The 19,793-nt window shown below is 44.6% G+C and overlaps 2 protein-coding genes across 2 annotated transcripts; one reads left to right on the top strand and one right to left on the bottom strand.

Moving 5' to 3' along the window:
* Window positions 1-10,503: 10,503 nt before the first annotated feature.
* sskB (uncharacterized protein) lies at window positions 10,504-14,576 on the bottom strand (the record flags this gene model as incomplete). The annotated part of the gene is made up of 3 exons (XM_056964457.1): window positions 10,504-12,772; window positions 12,821-13,426; window positions 13,462-14,576. 3 exons carry the CDS (start codon window positions 14,574-14,576, stop codon window positions 10,504-10,506), a joined length of 3,990 nt encoding a protein of 1,329 aa, XP_056824410.1.
* Window positions 14,577-17,834: 3,258 nt separating this feature from the next.
* On the top strand, window positions 17,835-19,450 carry N7477_002793 (ammonium permease MEP2; the record flags this gene model as incomplete). Its single annotated transcript, XM_056964456.1, has 4 exons — window positions 17,835-17,936; window positions 17,999-18,063; window positions 18,116-19,045; window positions 19,099-19,450. The coding sequence occupies 4 exons, from the start codon at window positions 17,835-17,837 to the stop codon at window positions 19,448-19,450; spliced, it is 1,449 nt and encodes a 482-aa protein (XP_056824409.1).
* Window positions 19,451-19,793: the final 343 nt, after the last annotated feature.

The following is a 19,793-nucleotide window of genomic DNA, read 5'->3' as shown; positions in this document are numbered from 1 at the left end:
CAAGCCAGGATTCTATCCAGTAAGAAGGTCGCCTCTTACTTGCTATACAAGCGATTCAAAAGAAAGAAATTCGCTCAGTTATCGAAGCTACACGTCGCTTTAATATTCCTCGGACAACCCTTCGTCGCCGCATCGCTGGCACTACAAATCGCGTGAATACTCGCGCAAACAACCATAAAATGACCCAAATTGAAGAGGAAGTGCTAAAGGAACGCATATTATCGCTAAATACGCGTGGAGCTGCCCCTACGCAAGCTCACGTACGAGAAATAGCGAATATTCTGCTTACGAAGCGCGGTTTAACCCCTATCCAGACTGTTAGCGAAAAATAGGTATATAACTTTACCTAACGCTATCCAGAGCTTAAAGCTCGCTTTTCTAGACGATATAATTACTAGCGGGCAGAATAAGAGGATCCAAAGATTATTCGGGCGTAGTTTAACCTCGTATAAGTCATAATTCAGGAATACGGTATCCTAGCGGACAATATCTATAACTTTAATGAGACTGGCTTCGCGATAGGCCTATATACGGCACAAAAAGTGATTACCCGAGCAGAATACTACGGTCGGAGATTAGTTTTATAGCTAGGAAACCGCGAGTGGGTGACTACGATTAAGTTAATTAACGCTTCGGGGTGGGCGCTTCCACCAACGCTTATCTTTAAAGGCAAGCTATATAATTAAGTATAGTTTAAAGACCTTCCACCTAACTAGCGCTTCGAAGTTAGTGCAAATAGATAGATAACCGACGAGATAGGCCTTCGCTAGCTTCAAAAACAGTTTATTCTGTTAACAAATCACCGTACGCGTGGACGATATCGCCTTCTAGTCCTTAACGGACACGGAAGTTATCTAACGCCAGAGTTCGATCAAATCTGCGCAGATCATAATATTATTCTAATCTGTATGCCGCCACATTCCTCGTATCTACTTTAGCCTCTTAATATCGGATATTTCGCTATATTAAAGCGTTCGTACGGCAGTTTAATCGACTAAAAGATACGGCTCGGGATTAACTATATCGACAAACTTAACTTCCTTTTTATATACCTATAAGCTCGCGTCGACGCTTATAAACTAACTATAATATAAAATAGCTTCCGAGTAGCAGGATTAGTGCCGATTAATCCTCAATAAGTGCTATTAAAGCTTAATATTCAACTTCGGACGCTAATACCTCCCGTAAGCCGCGGTAGTTAATCAAGCGCTTTTTACCTATATACGCCCGCGAATATCGATAAGCTTCTAAAGTAAGCATCCTTAATCAAAGCTTTCTTAAAGCGACGCTCAAAAAGTCCGCTATCGCCTTCGCAAACCGCGCTAAACTAGCTTATTAAAGGCTATCAGATCGTAATATAAAACGGTATACTTCTCAAGCAAGAAAATAAGTAGCTACGTGCCGCAAACGCTACACAAAAGCAAAAGCGAGCTCGTAAGAACAAATAGATAGCCTACGATAACGGTCTATCCGTACGAGAAGCATTAGAGCTCGAGGAAGCTTATAAGGAGTCCTCGCAGGCAATACTCGCTCCACCAAGCCTACCACCGCGGGACACACAAGCACCGAAGACGCGGCGTCCACCCCAATGCACTAATTGCGGACAGATCGGACATAAAAGGAATGTATGTAAAGCTAGAGATTAATCAATATAAAGGCGTTGTGGTTGATATAAATGCATAAAAGAGACGAAAAAGTGGGTTGGGTGGCCACTCGTTTACATTGGCCACTCGCTTACCGACCACGTTAAAGGATAAGTATATCTCTGGTCCACCGCGGTATTCGTACTGATATACCCCCTTAGCGGTGTTAGGTATCCTAATATCGCTAGGATATGTCCAATTCGTGCGAATCCGTGGTTAATGCGAGATACCCTTAATATCCTCTTTAGGACTCGTTAATCATATAACTTATATCCACTATATTTAATAGCCTAACGAAGTTATTATATTTTCGTCGCGGGAGAACCTTAGTAAGTCTATTAGCTACTATACTTAAGGTAGGTATTTACTTGATAGTAATTTAACCTACTCTGACCTTTTAGCGTAGCTAATAATAATATATCTCTATATATCGGAGCTTAGTATTAAATATATATTATCCCCTTAGAGTAGGCTAATTACTCGCTTATTATTATACTAAATAATAATAATATAGGAGGGTATAAAGCCTATATATCTAAGTAGTCTCTTTTATTATTAGAGATACTTATATCGGATAACCTTAGTAACTTAGCTTTAATAGTAGATATTATTACTATATATTACTTTATAGCTTTCTAATTTATTAGGTTACTATATATTTAATAAATATATCTTACTAAACTCTTTTAGTCTTTATAGTCCTTATACGAGGTATCGCTTATAATCTATATAGACTCTAGCTTACTATTCTAATAATACTAAATAATAAGATATCGCGTAATATAGAGATATAATAGCGCTTTATTAGCGATATAATAATATTAAGGGCTAAGGTTAGTAAGGAATTACGCTAGCTTCGCTATTACTTTTATAATATCTAGGCGAGTAATTATAGTTATATATTTACTAAATCTAAACTTTTATTAATAGAGATAAATCTCCTTAGGTATTATAATACCCTTATATAGTTTTAGCTTTTTTATTAGAAGTAGGATAGATATTAGCGTATATTCTATAAGATTATACTACATAGTTATACTGATACTATAGCTATCTTAGTAAAGCTAGAGCTTCCTTTACTTTTTGTCTTTAATAATTCGAATATTTAAAAACTAGGCTATATCTCTATAACCGGTAAGCTCCTAGTATTTCTTAAGGTCTCGTTTGAGCTTCTATACTTATTCTCTTACTAACCGATAACTAGTAATTAATATATCATTAATAAAAAAGAATATAAGGATTCCTTCGCCTATAAAGATATATAGATCCGTAAGGACTTATCGCAACCTAAGCTTCTAACATTATTTTCTATTTTTTTTTTTAAAAGCCTGTGCCTTGGGTGTAAAGGATCTATGTGTTCAGGATAGAAAGCCTGTCGGTTAGGTAAGAAAGGATGTCTGGACTAGGTGTAGTATTGTAGAAGCAAGACTGATTCTTGCTAAGTCTAGATTAATTGGAAACCCTCTCGATTTAAGTACGAATTGGGTCCGAGACTTGCTTATTCCACTGCGGGGCAAACCTTCACCGCTAGTCCTTAGTATTCCTTTATAACTACCTCCCCTTCTAGAGACGACGGGCCCCAAAGGTAATCGAAAATTTTTTTTTTTTTTGGTCGTTCTTTAGTATAACGTTATCTAGTGGCACGTGACCCCCGGGGTCGGATTATATGATAGGGATAAGCCCTAGGTATCGTTATACTTAAGGTGTGTCACGTAGGAGTTATAAATAGTATCAGACTCCCTCTAGTTTCGCGGCAGACCCGGCCGCGATAGGGCAATAATATTATTATGCCGCGCGAGGTCGTGTATTTAGTTTGGCTAATAGTAATATATGTTTGCGCGTGTCTTTTCCGGTCGCGTATTGGTGGTTTTCTAGCGTATTATTGTTATTTACTTATATATATTGTTGATATCTTTACTTATATATTTCCTCACTTCTCTCCCCTCACTCTTCCCCCTTTAATAACTCTCTTCTATCTCCTTAGTGCTTATATTTAGTATCGTTTCGACTTCTTTTTGTTTGTTCTTCGGCCGTAACTCGTTACTAATTTAGCTTTCTCTTTATTTCTTTTCTTTTTCTCTATTTTTGTCGTCGTTTCGCTCGCGAATTAATATATTTGCCCCTTCGTCCCTTAGCCGTCGCCCTTTATGGGACGTGCCTCTGATCCCTAAGCTTACCTAGTATATTCCCTACGCCCGCCGCTCCCTCCGAGACTAGGATAGGCAGAGCGCCTTCTCGGTAGTTTATATACGCGATACGCTAAGTTCTGTCCTATGCCGGGCATATTTCCGTGCTAATCGTCCTTACCCTTCGGTTTATTTACCTTTTCTATTCGGTTACGTTTTATTACTGACCCGTCTAGGTTCCCCTTAGTATATAGGGTGACTTAATTAATATAGTTAATTTAGTTAAGTATATCGCGGATATTTAGGCTGTCGTCACTGAGTCTGCTAAGGAGGCGGACAAAGATAGTGAGCTTATTACTAGTGACCCTATTTAGTCTAGTACTATTTGTGTCCGTGCTAAGGAGGCAGTTCGCGCCCTTATCACTAACTTTCTGCACCTAGTATCTTGTCACTCTAATATTTATAACCTAGGCACTATATATGCCACTAAGCCTATAAGTTAGAAGCCCGTTTAGTATAAGTTTCGCTAACGATTCTGTAGGTTAACTTCGCCGTTTACTAAATATATCTGGCCGGTTATCTCCCTATTCCTATTAATAATCTTAGCCCTGGCGCGTCTGATATTCACTGTCTCTTATAGGAGGCTTCGCTAGTCCCTCGTTTATCCCCTATAGATATTATATTTGCTTCCTAGTAGGTTACGAAGCTAACCTTCCGCGATAATATTTTGGCTACGCTTCGCCTCTAGTACGCGGATAGAGACGCTAATAGTGCGGCGATTATTAATAATATTGTAGCCTATCTTTCTCCTATACTTTGACCTTTCGGTCTTATTTCCTTAATATATCGGTGTATCTTCGTAGAGATTTCGTGTGTGAAACCTTAAATACCTAAATTTATTCTTGCTATTTTTGTGGTGGCCGACTTTGGGTCGGGATCTTTTCTTAGGATTTTAATAAACTCTTCTGCCTTTCCTCTTTTTCCTATAGTCCTATATTACTTCTTAGGTATTCTTTATATCCACTTTTAGTAACCACTAGTTATATTCTGCGGGCTATCCCTTCCACTTAACTAGGAAGTATATCTTATTATAGAAGATTTTCTCGTCCTTAATCTCCTTAACCTCCTATTTATTGTCGTCCGCGAGCTCTGGTATTAGAAGTAGGTTCGCGTCTGATTCACGCTAATACTAGGGCTCGAGGAAGGTCACGGGGAAGATATTATATAACTAGGAGTATTAGTTAGGTAAGCTTAGACGATACGCTTATATTCCGACTATTATAAGTACGCGGAATAGTCTAATAAAGCGTGGTGAGAGTTTTCTTATAGGTGTCTTTAGCTTTAAGTTACGGGTTAAAAGGGCTATAAGATCTCTACGCTTGAATTTAATTAGGGTATAGCGTTTATTATAGTGCTTCGCTATAGTTTCGGTAGCTCTTCGCTATATTTTCTTTATTTTTTTACGGAGATCCTATAGCTTTTATATTCGATCTACTATAGCTAGCACTTCCTCCTCTAGTGCTCTGGCCTCGGAGCGTAATTAGAAATTTAGGGAATATCCTATAAGGGCTTAGAAGGGCGAGACACCTATAGTGGCATTCACAGTATTATTATATATAAACTCTGTAATTCGTAGCAGATTCGGCTATATTTATTGCTCGGTATCCACAAAATACTATAAGTAGTGCTTAAGGGTTTAATTTATCCTTTCTGTTTGGCTATCTATCTATAGGTGGAAAGCCGTAGAAAATCGGAGTTTTATCCTTAAGTGGAAACATAGTTTTAACTAGAATATACTGGTAAAGATAGGGCCTCTGTCGGATACGATATCTTCTAGTGGGCCAAACTGGAGTTCGATCTTATAATATATTGTAACAGTAAGGGAACTAGCGTTAATCGCTATTAAAATAGGGATAAATCGGTACTATTTCGTAAAGCGGCAGATAATAACTAAGATTGCGTTATAAGGCTCGTTCTTATAGATCACTAAGGGTAAACCTATAATAAAGTCTATAGAGATTTCGGCGAATAGTCGTGAAGGTTACGGTAGGGATTTGAGGTTGCTATACGGCCTATGCCGAGATACTATAGTTCCTTAGCAGACAGAGCAGGTTTTTATATATTCTGTAATATCTTAGTGTATATTTGTCTAATAATATTTCTGTTATAGGAGCTCTGTTATCCTATATTTCCTAAAGTGTCCTACTAGGGGATCGTCGTAGTGGATTTATAGTAATTTCTATTTTAGGTTACTCCCCGTAAGGATATAAAGGCGTATTCTATAGCGCAGTAAGCTATCGAGGTTAATAGACTATCCTTTTATGCGCTATTTCCCTTACGAAACGGCTATCTTTTAGCTCTAAGTCTCCGGATCATTATCCTGGATTCTCTTAACCTAGATCCGTAGATTAGCGCTTACGTACTCCGTATAAGCGTTCTTACTAGCACTAGCACTCTATACTATATTTTAGGGTAACCGTTAAGCGCGACTTAACTCCTCCTAGATAGCCTAGTTAGCTATTTCTATATCGCCCCGGCCTTAATTTACTTAGGTATTAATAGGGATTCGCACACGGAGTTTAGGTTCTTCCTAGTTATTATACTCTAACTGGGATTTGCCGGCTAGGAGGTCTCTTAGTTTAACCTCTGAAACACCTACGATTCGCTCTCGAATAGGGTTTAGAAGCTCTGTTCTTAGAGCTATATCTTTATTTGGCTATTATGAGAGGCTATCGGCGGGATTTGTTTTACCTACTTAGTATTTAATTACGAAATTAAAGGGGGTAAGGAATAAACACTACCGGGCTTAGCGTCTATTAATTTTTGGCTATTTTATAAAGCCCTGGAGGTTCGAATAATCAGAGAGGACCTCGATAGGGTACTTACTTCCTTCTAGGTAGTGTCGCTATTATTTAAATAAATATATAATAGTGAATAGTTCCTGGTCCGGGGTACTATAGTTTAGTTTTGCGCCAGTAAATTTTCTTAACTAGAACGCTACGGGGTGCTATCGCTCTTTATTATTGGGTTATAATATTATCCCGGCTATCCCTAGGTTAGATACGTTAGTTTTAATTCGGATATATCTTACTAAGTCGAAGAATTTAAGGAGTAGGGCTTACTAAAAGGTATCTTTTAGTTATTAAAACGCTGCCTTTTCGATATTATTTAGATCTATATTCCCTTATTTCTTGCCGTTCTGGCTTCCCTTTAGAAGGTTAGTAAGAGGGACCGTAATAAGGGAGTATCCTTTAATAAAGCGCCGGTAGAAGTTATAGAATCCTAGGAATACTTAGATATTATAGAATATTTTAGGTATTTCCTAGGACGCGATAGCGGTAACGCGTTATAGGTCTATTAAGATGCCTTGGCTACTAATTATAAAGCCGAGGAATTCCACTTAGTCTTAGTAGAATACGTATTTGGATATTTTTGCGTAGAGCTATGCTTCCTTTAGCCTTTTAAGGACTTATCGAAGGTGTTTTATGTGTGACTCATAGTCTGATAAGAAGATAAGGATATTGTCTAGGTATATAATACAGATTATATCGAGTAGGCCACGTAACGCGGTGTGAATATAGTTTTGAAAGGTAGCCGGTGCGTTAGTTAGTCCAAATAGTATTACTATATATTTATAGTGGCTATATTATATCCGGAAGGCTATTTTCTATTCTTCGCCCTCTCTTATTCGGATTTAGTAATATATATCCTATATATCGAGTTTACTAAAGTATTTTGCACCCGAAAGGCGGTTAAGGATCTCCGAAATAAGGGGTAAAGGATAGCGATTCTTAACTAAGACTTTATTTAATCCTTAGTAGTCTACGCAGAGATATAAACTACCGTCCTTTTTAGATATAAAGAGGATCGGCGCCCCTGCGGGACTCTTAGAGGGTCGGATACGTCTATTTACGAGGTTTTCGTTAAGATATCTCCTTAATTCCGCGAGTTCGGTTTACGAGAGGGGGTATATTAGCCTATAGGGGGGTAATACCCCTTCCTTAAGTTCGATAGTGTGATTAGTTAACTTTTATATCGGCAGAATCCTTAACTAATCGGCCGCGAATATATCACAAAATATCTTTAGTTCGTTTAGTAGTATTAGTTCGGATATAGTCTCTATTTCTTTATTATCCTCTGAAAGCTATATATCTTCTGGTATTTAGATCGCGGTATAAATATAGGTATAGTTTTAGTAGGCCTTAGTGAATTGCTACGGGCTAAATAAGGAGAACTCTTTTGCCTCGAACCACTATTATTAGTCTAATAATAAATAGATTTAAAGGTCTTAAATCGTGGTTATTAATAGAAGGATAGGGCTACCTTCTAGGCGTAGGTCCCTATCTATAGCTATATATTATCTTATAAAGCTACGGGGTGTCCCCCTTAAGTTAGTAGCGGTAATAGGGACTTTCTATACCCTATAGGAGATAATCTTCTGGTTCGAGATTGCCTAAATAGTTAGAGCGGTGGCCGGGGTACGTTCTAGGTTATACTTTTTTGCGAATTAGTAGCTAACTAGATTAACTTCGGCGTAACTATCTAGGTCCGTGTGTGTGATAAGGGCGTTCCGTACTTAAATCGGGATATAAAAGTGTAAGGTGGTCCCTATCTCGGGATCTAGAGTTATAGGGGTAGGGCTTACTTCGACTTATTCCCTTTTCCCAAGTTCCTTAAGGATTAGATACGCGCGGGGTATATATTTAGTCTGTCTTTGGTGTAGTTTGAGGCGATATAGCTAAATTCGTGGTATCGGTAGTATTAGGGTCCCAATCCTAAATGTGGTAGGTTTCGGTCTTAGTTCGTGGTCGATCCGTATATATTATTTAAGTTATGATAGCCGCGGCTTTCCCGGAAGCGTAAGGAACCTAGCTAGGTCTTTAAGGGTTATTACTCCTTATATCTTTAGGAGGCGTCGTCCCTTCTCTAGTTATATATATATCTGGATTGTGCGAGGCGTCCTAGTAGGCGTCAATACTCTTAGGTTTCGTCGGCGAATTAGCGACGTTTCTTAGCTATTTAGAGTAGGTTCCAGAAACGTCCCGCTTTACTTACTATAGTATCGCGTGTCTCTAATAGTTATTCTCTAGGGAGATATTCGCTTATATAATAGCGAAGGGCTAGGTTAAGCTTAGAGTAATAGAATATTATACTATTCTTTTCGCTTTTCCGTTCAAAATATTATTCTAGGCTATCTAGATAGGTATAGAATTAATCCGGATTATCTTATAGCCTTTGGCGTGCCTAGCTAAGGCTAACACTTATATCGGCCCGTAAGGTAGCTATATTATATAGAAGGGTAGTTATCTAATCTTTGAAAGCTATCTATAAGCTCTTAAGCTCTTATTATTCCTTTATAGGCTTTATATATATATATTGTAGCTATCTTTAGCGATAGTTATATTCTATTATTACTATATTAGCGAATACCTTTTCTCGGTCTATAGGGTATTATTTTAGGTCGGCTTCGAATTAGTGTTCGAGGTCAAGAATCCACTCTTAATGTTTCCGGAGGTTAAAGTCCTTTAAAAAGGAAGGGATATCTTTAATTTTAATACCCTTTTTGTTGTTACTCGCGGTCGATTTATCTTTATTTTGTAGCTAGGTCCTTATCTTAACTAGCACGGTTCGGTCCCTTTTAAGCTCCCGAATATATTTAAGGAGGCGGATTTTCTTATTAAGGCGTTCGATTTTATCTTCGATAGTTTAGCTGTCATTTCAGAGTTCTCTACGGGTCGCTTAATATCCGCGTAGGTCCCCTAGAAGTGGTTCGTATTGTAGCGGGTCAGGAGAAATTGACTTAGGTTAGTTTAGTCCCGGGGTCGAATTAGTAGCGTCTCTACGCTAGGAGGATATAGCAATAGCCTCGTGCGATATAGGCGTGTCGTCGCCTTCGGTAGCGACGCGGGAGCGGAGGACACAGTCGTTAACAGATATACTTCCTTAGGTAACCGATAAAAGAAGAATCAGAATTGTAAAGGATCTATGTGTTCAGGATAGAAAGCCTGTCGGTTAGGTAAGAAAGGATGTCTGGACTAGGTGTAGTATTGTAGAAGCAAGACTGATTCTTGCTAAGTCTAGATTAATTGGAAACCCTCTCGATTTAAGTACGAATTGGGTCCGAGACTTGCTTATTCCACTGCGGGGCAAACCTTCACCGCTAGTCCTCAGTATTCCTTTACATTGGGGGCAGAAATTGAAAAATCCCAAGAGTGAATTTGAAGGTTTCTCATAATGTCCTCGCAACCTTAAAATGTACTTAGGTAAACAAGACAAAACCAAATCATAATAATCGAATAAATGTGACGTGATATGCATGCTGAAAGTCAAGCGCCAGGCAAATACCTTCTGAAGAACCCATTTCGTACACAAACCACCTAGAAAACCGAAAATGCGAAAAACGCCAAGGAGAAAAGACAGACATGAACATGACAAACAAAGAACTCTCCGTATATAAGAGCCATATCAGGTATTATGTGAACGAGATGGTAAAAAAGCAGTCGGGACAGGGGTATCACATATGATGTCGGTTGAGTCAAGTCGAGATCAGCGAAAGTGTTGAGGAAAATCGTTAGGATCTTCGGATCTTCATTCTTAAAAGATGGATGGTATACAAACACGACAAGGGATTGCCAGACAATCAGGCATAGAAGTGAAAAGAAGAGGGATGGAGATCTGGAACCGGTTTTGGCGATGGTTATTGGAGATCTTTCCGTTTTGAGAATCGAATCGAATCACATGTAATTCGAGTTCTGTCGACTGACAGAGCTTGAGCTGGTGTAACTACCGGCGTCGCTGCCGGGGGTAGGCGGTTCAACAACCACTTGTTGACGGATGGACACGATCCATTCATGTTGGAGGAGTTCAGCGGCAGTGGATCGCCGGAGGGGATCGCATTCGAAGCAGCGGCTCAGGAAGTCAATGCCAACTTCGCTGAGTTGGTCAAGCGTGGGTAGATCGGGTTGGTTACCCTGAGCGATATTATACATGATCGCCCACTCGTTATCGAGTGTGGACCATGGGCGGCGGCCCGTAGCCATTTCTAGAATGACACAACCTAATGACCAGATATCTACAGCGCCCTGGCGATTGTTCAGGTCGGGAAGATCGCCTCGAATGACCTCCGGGGACATGTACATTGGGGTTCCGGTGGTGGTCTTTTGATTCTTGCGCTGGTTTGGAAGTTGATTGTCTTTTCCGAGAACACTGGGACCGTCCACTGGGGCCACAGTGCGTCCTGAGCGAGCGATGATCTTGGCGGCACCGAAGTCGACGTATTTAATGATTCCGTTGTGGTCGAGGAGGATGTTCTCCGGCTTGATGTCACGATGCACGATACCTGCTTGATGCAAGTACGCAAGACCTTCGAGAAGTTGCAAGGCGTAGACCATGATGACTGTTTCATCTTCGATACGGCCGTGCTCTAGCAAGCTGGCGAGCGAGCCACCGGAGCAATATTCCATGAAAATGTAGACTTTGTCTCGGTGAACCTCGATACCGTGGTAGGACACAATGTTAGGGTGATCTAACACTTCGAGGACACCCATCTCGTCGCGAATTTGTTGCGCGATCTTGGGGATAAGTTGGGGATCCTGCAAACGAATCTCTTTAACTGCCATCAGATAATTACTGTCCAAGTTGATAGCAACATAGACAGAGCCAAAGGTACCTCCACCGATGAATTGGCCCTGCTGCCAACGCAAAGTGACGTTGGTGGCAGAGGAGGAGAGCACGGTCAAGGATCGATCGGCCTCGTTAGACCCTTCCAATACCTTGCCCAAGGCTTGACGCTTGGTTTCTTCTCGGCTATCTTCGATTTCCCGAACACGCTGGCACCGTTGTTCGCGAACAAGCTTGGCTGCTTCTTCATCGCTGATGATACGGCCTGCACCGATCTTTCGAGCCCCGGCGCGCTCCTCCATACGCTGCTTCTCCGCCTGGGCCGCGAGAGATGATCGGGCGCCCATGATGTCAAAGTGGGAGATGAGAAGTGACATACAGCCGGCGACCTTCAGTCGAAGACGACCAAACTGTTCCTCGTCCAAAGAAAGCAGGTGGCGACTATAGGTGATGGCCATTGCAAACTCAAGAGCAGCGACAGCCCACTTGAAAGTCTTTCGATCGGCCGCGTCGCAGTCGTCACAGATGAAAGATACCCAGTCGAGAGACAGCTCAACCAATCGAGCACTATTCATAGCGCGACGGTTGGCGTCGACGTAGTTGGAAGAACGTTTACCAAACTCAGTTGCAAAGGCGTAGCAAGCCTGGATCAGATCGTTGTTTTCCCATGTCTTCTCACGTAGCTGGTCCTTGATCACAGCCACGCTGTCCATGATCGCCATGGACAACTTGAAAGAGATTTTCTTAATCTTGTTCAGCTCCACGTTCACACGACCCAGGTTAGCTCGCTGTTCGATGGCCATGTCGAGTTGGATGCCGGTGAGCTGGGCCAACTCGACTCGTGCCTTCCCCAGACGCTCTTGCATGCCTTCTACAACAAGACGAAGTTTGCCCAGGCGCACATCAGTCGGTTGTTCTAGGATTTCCACCTGCATCTCCTTGCCTGCCCACGCCAGTGGCTTCTCTGGACGAATGACAAGCACGTACGGGATATGTGCGTCAGGTGCAATGTCATCTTCACGGAAAGAGGTGGCGAGGATGGCTTGAATGTCAGATGGGCGGTTCCACAATGAATGATGCGCGATCAAGTATACTCCCTTCTGGCCAACAGAGGAGGGAGATGTGACGAGGAAGTGGTCTGAGATCAATAACGCCTCGAAAAATTCATAGGCAATGTCAATAGTCAGGTTATACTCGGTAGCATTTTCGAATAGTTGGCACAGGAAACGCGAGAATCGATAGAGTTTTCGTTGACGAATGCGCGTAGAATCCAGGATACTCTTGTATCGCTTGTCCATATCTGCGACGCTTTCATTGGGCCTTGGGACCAACTCGCGTTCGAAATGGATCATCAATCTTTGCAGAGATTTAGCGGTCAAAGCACTACGAACTGTTAGCATTCCGTCTCCAAATCAAGCATACGCAACTCACCTAAATTGCTCGGCCACCTCAATATCGCCGGCAATAAGCTGTCGTCCGATCAGATAAGAAAACTCCCATTCTTGTTCAAGAATTTCGGCTTCCTTGAACGTATTTTTGTTTGCATTTAACTTCCAATTCAGCAATCGGAAATAGTATTTCATGGCATCCAGCACGACAGAATCAAAGTTTTCGTCGACACATGGTGGGAGGTCCCATCCAGGCTCGGGCCTTGAGATGTCGAGGTACCTCTGCTTGATCTGAGTAGCGACAGTCATCAACATTCGAAATTGTGAAATCATCTGATCCACAAGAATGGGGGATTGTTGAGCAGGATCCTTCATATTCTTGGCGTATGATAGTCGAACGCGAATGATTTCCTGAATCAGCCGTGATGGGAAATTGATCAAAGTCAAAAGCTCTTCAATATATGGAGGCAGATGGCGGGTTGCAAAAGCCTCCGCATTCTCGATCAGAGTACTCTTTGCTTTTTGAATGACCTCACCAATGCCATACAGCATGCTCCGCTGACCCTGAAGTGTCTTCAGCCCATCCTCCTTCATGATCCGATCTAAGAATGAAGAGTCATCTGACAAATCGCTGTTGGCAGACTTGATTCTGGGTTGGCCAAAATCAAGAGAATCATTGCCCACCCAATTTGCAAAACGGCCAGCTCAGTATTGATGAGGGCCGTGATGTTATGCCAGGCGAAAATTGCCGCACGACTGGACTCAAACTCTTCGGATGCGACTCGAGGGTTTGCAGCTTCCATCTCTTTGTGCGCGGAGTAGAGGGCCTCGCAGCGTTCGACTTTCTCCACAACATCTTCGACTTGCTGCCTCGGCGCCTTACCGATTTCGGTCTCGCCTTTAATCTGGAAATTGATGATATCTTCGATGATGGGCCCAAGATGACTCCGTGCATCCTCAATGAGTTTCCTTTGGAGAGCGATGCTTCGTCCACAGGCTCTCGCTCTAACGCCGATCCAAAGTGCATGACTGAGGGCAGCCGACCGCGTCGATTCAGTGGAGCCGAGCAGTCGCTGTTTCTCTTGTCTGACCACGTCTCCTTTCAGGACGGAAGCTAACATGGAGTGCCACTCGAGGCGTTCCTGATTTTTCGGGTTCTTGAGTTCTTCTATGCTAGGAAGATTATCGTCGGGGAGGAACAGTTGGGTATCGGGGTCGTACGAGTCGTCTTCGAAGGGAACTTCCGAGGATGGTGATGGATCTTCCAGGTCTGCGTCCCCTACCATCGTATTGTTTTGGGCTTCGTCAAAGTGGTGATACCAGGCCTGCGGATTGGCCCGGATCCGCTGAACGTAGGCCTTTTCCTGGGCCCTATACTGCGCATTCGGATCGCGTCGCGGGGCCCGCTTGGTCGATGATGCACGCTGGCGGTCATTCTGGAGGCTAATATACTGCGGAGGTCGTCGCTGGGGGGCGTATGTGTTGGATGGGGTTCTCGCCGGTGCCGACGGGCGCTGAGGTCGCAATTCTCCGGCCATAGCGAGACCATCGGATTTGTCGAGGATAGCGCCAGCACCAACACTACTCCCACGAGGACGAGTGGTCGGAGTACTGGACCATGAAGAGACGCTAGAAGGGTGAGATGGAGGGGAGGAAGTGATCGTGGTGGCCGGGGTTTGAACGGCACCGTCAAAACCCTCGCCGAAGGATGAATTGGTTCTTATGGGATATTGACCGGGGAACTCGTCTGACGAGCCCGAGCCATCAGAGTCATGGCTGGCAATGTCCGGGTGCTCCATGGTGGACCGTGTGATGCGAGTTGGAAGGTGAAGATGGAGCTTGCAAGTTGATAGGGGCGTGTGGCGGTGCGTGGCGGCGCGGGCCAATGGGATTGTCTCCCGGAAGAAATCCGTTGCCTGGACTTGATTTTCCTCTCGTTTACTTGTTGCCATCGGAGCTGCCGTGCGGTTTCCCCTCATCCAGATCTTTGCCAGTGAGCATTCAGTACGTGGCACTGAGTCACATCGTGGGATTCAGATTGCTGATATCCCGGTCATGGGTCACGACCAGCCCGCGTCTCTACTGTCTGAGTGTCATAGTGCGAAGAGAGACATCCTTATGGAACGAGGATCATGATCAATGGAAAACGTTGCTGAAATAGCAAAAAAAAATAAAAACAAATGCTTACATTGTACATTAGTTGCAAGCTATCTAGGTTCATTACAAAGTCTCTGGCACTTCATGTGTTCTTCTGTCAATCGAGGACGTGTAGATTGGCCAACCCAGTCAACATCACACTGCTCGGAGGACCCGGAAATATCACGACGTAAACCTACACACTCTGTCTCGTAGCCGAGGAGTAACATTAATATGCCCAGGGCAATAAGACTTCAGGACAGAAGATTGTGTGATAGGCATAGCCACCGAAGACTACACTATCACTCATTGGAGCAGCTGTTGATGAGTTGCCCGAAAGCTTACCGTTTCCAAGTTTCTTTTCCGCCACCGGAAAATCCTCGATGTGCCATGCCAGGGGTAATTGTTTCTCCCGCCAAAAGAAGGTCCTTCGCTAAAGTCTCAACTCCTGCACCGCGGGTAACAGTTGATTGTTCCATCAGCTGATCGACTTTGAGGCTTCAAATACCAGGACGCACATGACTCCAGATTCAGATTCAGATTCAGATGCAAGGGAGCAGACAAAAGCCCCTGATACTCATTCCTCTCTCACCTGGGCATGATTTGTGCTGTCACTTATTCATTTCGTTGCCCTAGAAGAATGTCGTAAGCGGGCAGCGATATGATCCATGCTGACATAGAAGATTATACCGAGACTGGGGCTTCACTCATCCACACTACCGTAAGGCATACTCAATTTCAATGTTGAAAATGAGCTCCAGCCGAAATGGGCGATACTTCCGCACAAGTGGGCCCATGGACTAAGTTGCTTCAAGACTGGGTCGAGGTCTCGAACAAACCAGAGCTGAGCTTGATTTCGAGGCCAAGAGCAGATTCAATATAGTCCCGGCATAGCGCTGTCTCACATTCAAAAGTAGGTTCTTTCCAGACGAACTAGCCCGCAGGTGCATGCAGGTACATTCCCTAGCTCAGGAGATGATTTGAAGGTACGTGGCCGTGGCTGTGGCTGATTGTGCATGCCCCTGTACACGGCACTTGCTCCCCTCGCGCCAACCTCTGGGATTCTCCAAAAATTTTCTAGACTGTCGTGGAAGAAAGCAAGTGTATGACATATCGGGAAGACCATTGTTGATTGCGGATCGTTGCTCCAACTGTCTCGCGCTGATCAGTGGGCCCAAATGATCTACAATTACTACCTCATGGTGCTTGCGCTCTGGGGAAGTTCGACTCTAGACTCTAGGATGGCGCAATAGCCTATTGTTGATTATCGTATCTGGTGGTTACTGGGGTTATGAAGAGATGTTCATATGGTGCTGCCATGATCACGGATAATGCAGGTAAAATCTTGAATTTGATCCAAGAGAAAACAGCCAGGAGATTCAATAGCGTAATTCTTCCTTCTGCATGTATCAATGGGGATCCAAAAGCCGTACACCAGAGGCTTTGCCCGGGACGCCGAAGTATCCCGAGGGCCAATGGCAGACATATTGCTTATCTGGTCTTGGCATCCCCGGAATCGCGTCTGAAACCCCGGACCATGCGTTCTCAGGAGCCGGAGTGGACCCGGCGAGACATCCCGGAATGATCTATGTACGTCCTGCTATGGCATGGTGAATGTAGGGAGCTATGGCAATCATTGCTAGAGTCTGCCTTTGTTGCTCGGGGGGTTTTACTTGCTTCTTGGTATGCAATTGAGATGTGGGTCTCAGTCCCCAAGTTATGACCGCTCTGCTCTGCACAGCGGCACCGTGTCGTCAGAGGCGTATATATTAACGTGGGTCTCTGAATCAAACAACAAGTATGGCCAAGACATCAGAAAATCAGATATAAGACGAGGCCCCTGGGCGCAATTGAACTATGTGAAGGTGATAACGCGTGGGTGTAGATAATGGGTTCTGATTGGTTAGCCACCGTGAGCGTGATAAGAGCCTCTACCGTCCTTTTCCATCAATGCATCTCAACTCCCGGTACCGCACGATGTTCGATGGAATGACCGAACACGCTCGTAACGGAATGGTCACCATCGATCTAGAATCTGTAAGCGAGAATTGATGCCAAGGTGGCGACGCGGTGGAAAAAGAAAGAGTCGCTGACACCAGCCCTATAGATAAGGGGTGGGCCCTGATTGGCCCGCAGCGGACTTCATATCTACAGCCAGTGACGAGGCGTGGATCGCAGTTAACACGCGTTGAATTCCATTATTTCCCTTCACTTGTCACTAAATGCTTCCCAATCAATGCTATCGTGGACATATCCCCTGCTTATCGTCCGAACTATGCTCCGTATGACCATTTGGGATCACTCTCAGCCTAGATCCTGGTAGATTTTAGTACCACAGGGTGGACGGGTGCCTGGGAAACATAGTCTCGGGGAGTTTAGAGAATCTACAATTAGATCTGACTGTCTAGTACGGGAGTACGTCTATCAATTGCATGTAAAGCATGAAGAATTGAGGTGAGATCCGTAATCCTCCGGTATACGGGTCCCAGACGGGGTCCTGGACCGCCCCCAAACCGACCTGATCCCGGACATGGCTGAATTAGGCTGGCTTGGCTCTGGCTATCAGTGGCATCCCATGAATCATAGTAGAAATCACTCTGGCCATCGTCCGGTTCCCACTATCGGGGAGGGTCCTTGATCCATGGGGCTTCTAGTGTTGGTGGGGATCGGTCGACGGTCCCGAATGACTGCGTATTTCTCACTATTTAACTATCAGGGTGCGTCCCTGCAGTCTTGATACATCATTTCCCCCCTATCCTTTTTACTCAGGGTTATATCATTCTCTGCTCTATCCCTTTCCTTTTTCTGCACTTTGGATCTGTGATCCTCCACTCGGACATATCCTTGTCCTCCCCCAGTTGAGTCCCGAGAACGCGCCTGTGAAACAAGTCCCATCCGGCGTCCGGGGTTGCACTTTCAGTATGTCTGAGAACACCGACAGCCCTTATTACGGCGTCGCCTATAATGGAACCAACTCCAACGGCGGCGACTCGCTCACCGAGAACTTGAACCTGTACTATAATGTAAGCTTGGACCCATCATTCACAACGGCTCTGTATCATGTTGACTAAAAATTGAGTAACAGGCGGGTGATATTGCCTGGGTGATCACATCGACGGCACTCGTCTTGCTTATGATTCCGGGTGTTGGGTATGGACGCATGACAACAATAACTCACCACCATTGACTAACAGTCAATCAGTTTCTTTTACTCAGGTCTCGCTCGTCGCAAGTCCGCCCTCTCGCTGATATGGCTCTCCATTATGTCTGTCGGCGTCGTCTCATTCCAGTGGTTCTTCTGGGGCTACTCGCTGTCCTTCTCCCACACTGCCGGAACATTCATCGGTGATCTGAACAATTTCGGTTTGAAGGATGTGTTGGCTCAGCCCTCCGTTGGCAGCACCAAGGTTCCCGATATTCTATTCTGTGTCTTCCAGGGCATGTTCGCTGCTATCACGGTTGCTCTTGCCGCTGGTGCCGTCGCCGAACGAGGTCGTATGCTCCCTTGTGTCGTCTTCATGTTCGTTTGGACTACTGTCATCTACGATCCCATTGCCTGCTGGACCTGGAACTCCTCTGGCTGGGTTTACAAGCTCGGTGGCCTGGACTTCGCCGGTGGTACTCCCGTGCACATTGCCTCCGGCTCTGCAGCTCTCGCCTACTCCCTGATGCTGGGTAAGCGCCGTGGACACGGTACTCATGAGCTCAACTATCGCCCTCACAACGTTACTCACGTCGTCATCGGCACTGTCTTCCTCTGGGTTGGTTGGTTCGGCTTCAATGCCGGCTCTGCCCTGTCCGCCAATCTCCGCGCTGTCATGGCTGCAGTTGTGACCAACCTGGCTGCCTCCGTCGGTGGTGTCACCTGGTGTCTCCTTGACTACCGTCTGGAGCGCAAGTGGTCCACTGTCGGTTTCTGCTCCGGTGTAATTGCCGGTCTTGTCGCCATCACTCCCGGCTCCGGCTTCGTGACTCCTTGGGCTGCTTTCATCTTCGGTGTCGTCGGCGCTGTTGCTTGCAACTATGCTACCAAGCTGAAATTCCTCCTTCGCGTTGATGATGCCCTGGATATCTTCGCTGTCCACGCGGTCGGTGGTCTTGTCGGCAACATTCTGACCGGTCTCTTCGCTGCGTAAGTCTCCTCCCCTAAGAATAGCCCTAGCTATAGACTAAAATGTTCTCCAGTGACTACATTGCGCACCTTGACGGTGTCACCGACATCCCCGGTGGCTGGATCAACCATAACTACATCCAGCTGGGCTATCAGCTTGCCGACTCCTTCTCCGGCTTTGCTTACTCGTTCTTCGGAACCTGCATCATTCTCTTCATTATGAACCTCATCCCCGGCCTCAACCTGCGTGCGCCCGAGGAGGATGAGATCATGGGTATTGACGATGCCGAGATTGGCGAGTTTGCCTACGACTATGTCGAGGTTACCCGTGACATCGTCAACGGCGTTGAGAGCAGCGAGACTGCCTCCAAGCGCACTATGACTCCCACTCACGAAGATTCCACTGCCATTGACACCAAGGCCTAATTGCCTGTTGGTGTGGCGACACACATTCTCTCACATTAATTTAATCTGCTTTCGACGGCGGTTTCCATTGGGTTTATTGTCTTCTTTCATTTGGCATGACGGATACACCGCATGATTTTCATATTTTATTAGCATTTTCGATACCCTTCCCAACATAAATACAATATCATCAAAAAACATATTTGTTCCAAACCAACATGTGGTGCGTAGAATTAGATAGTCAGACAGAGAGAGCTGAACGTAAAGTATGTCAGATCGAGAACGGGAGGGCGAACGGGGGACCCACGGGACCCGTGATGTGGGCTCAAGCCGAGCCACCGCATAGCTTCTCGAAGCTCTCAGG

The sequence above is a fragment of the Penicillium maclennaniae genome (genome assembly GCF_028827695.1).
Source record: "Penicillium maclennaniae strain IBT 15551 chromosome Unknown utg000003l:1.0-5670915.0:1.0-5674809.0, whole genome shotgun sequence".
Taxonomy (NCBI): domain Eukaryota; kingdom Fungi; phylum Ascomycota; class Eurotiomycetes; order Eurotiales; family Aspergillaceae; genus Penicillium; species Penicillium maclennaniae.
This window is presented reverse-complemented; position numbering and strand designations above follow the sequence as displayed.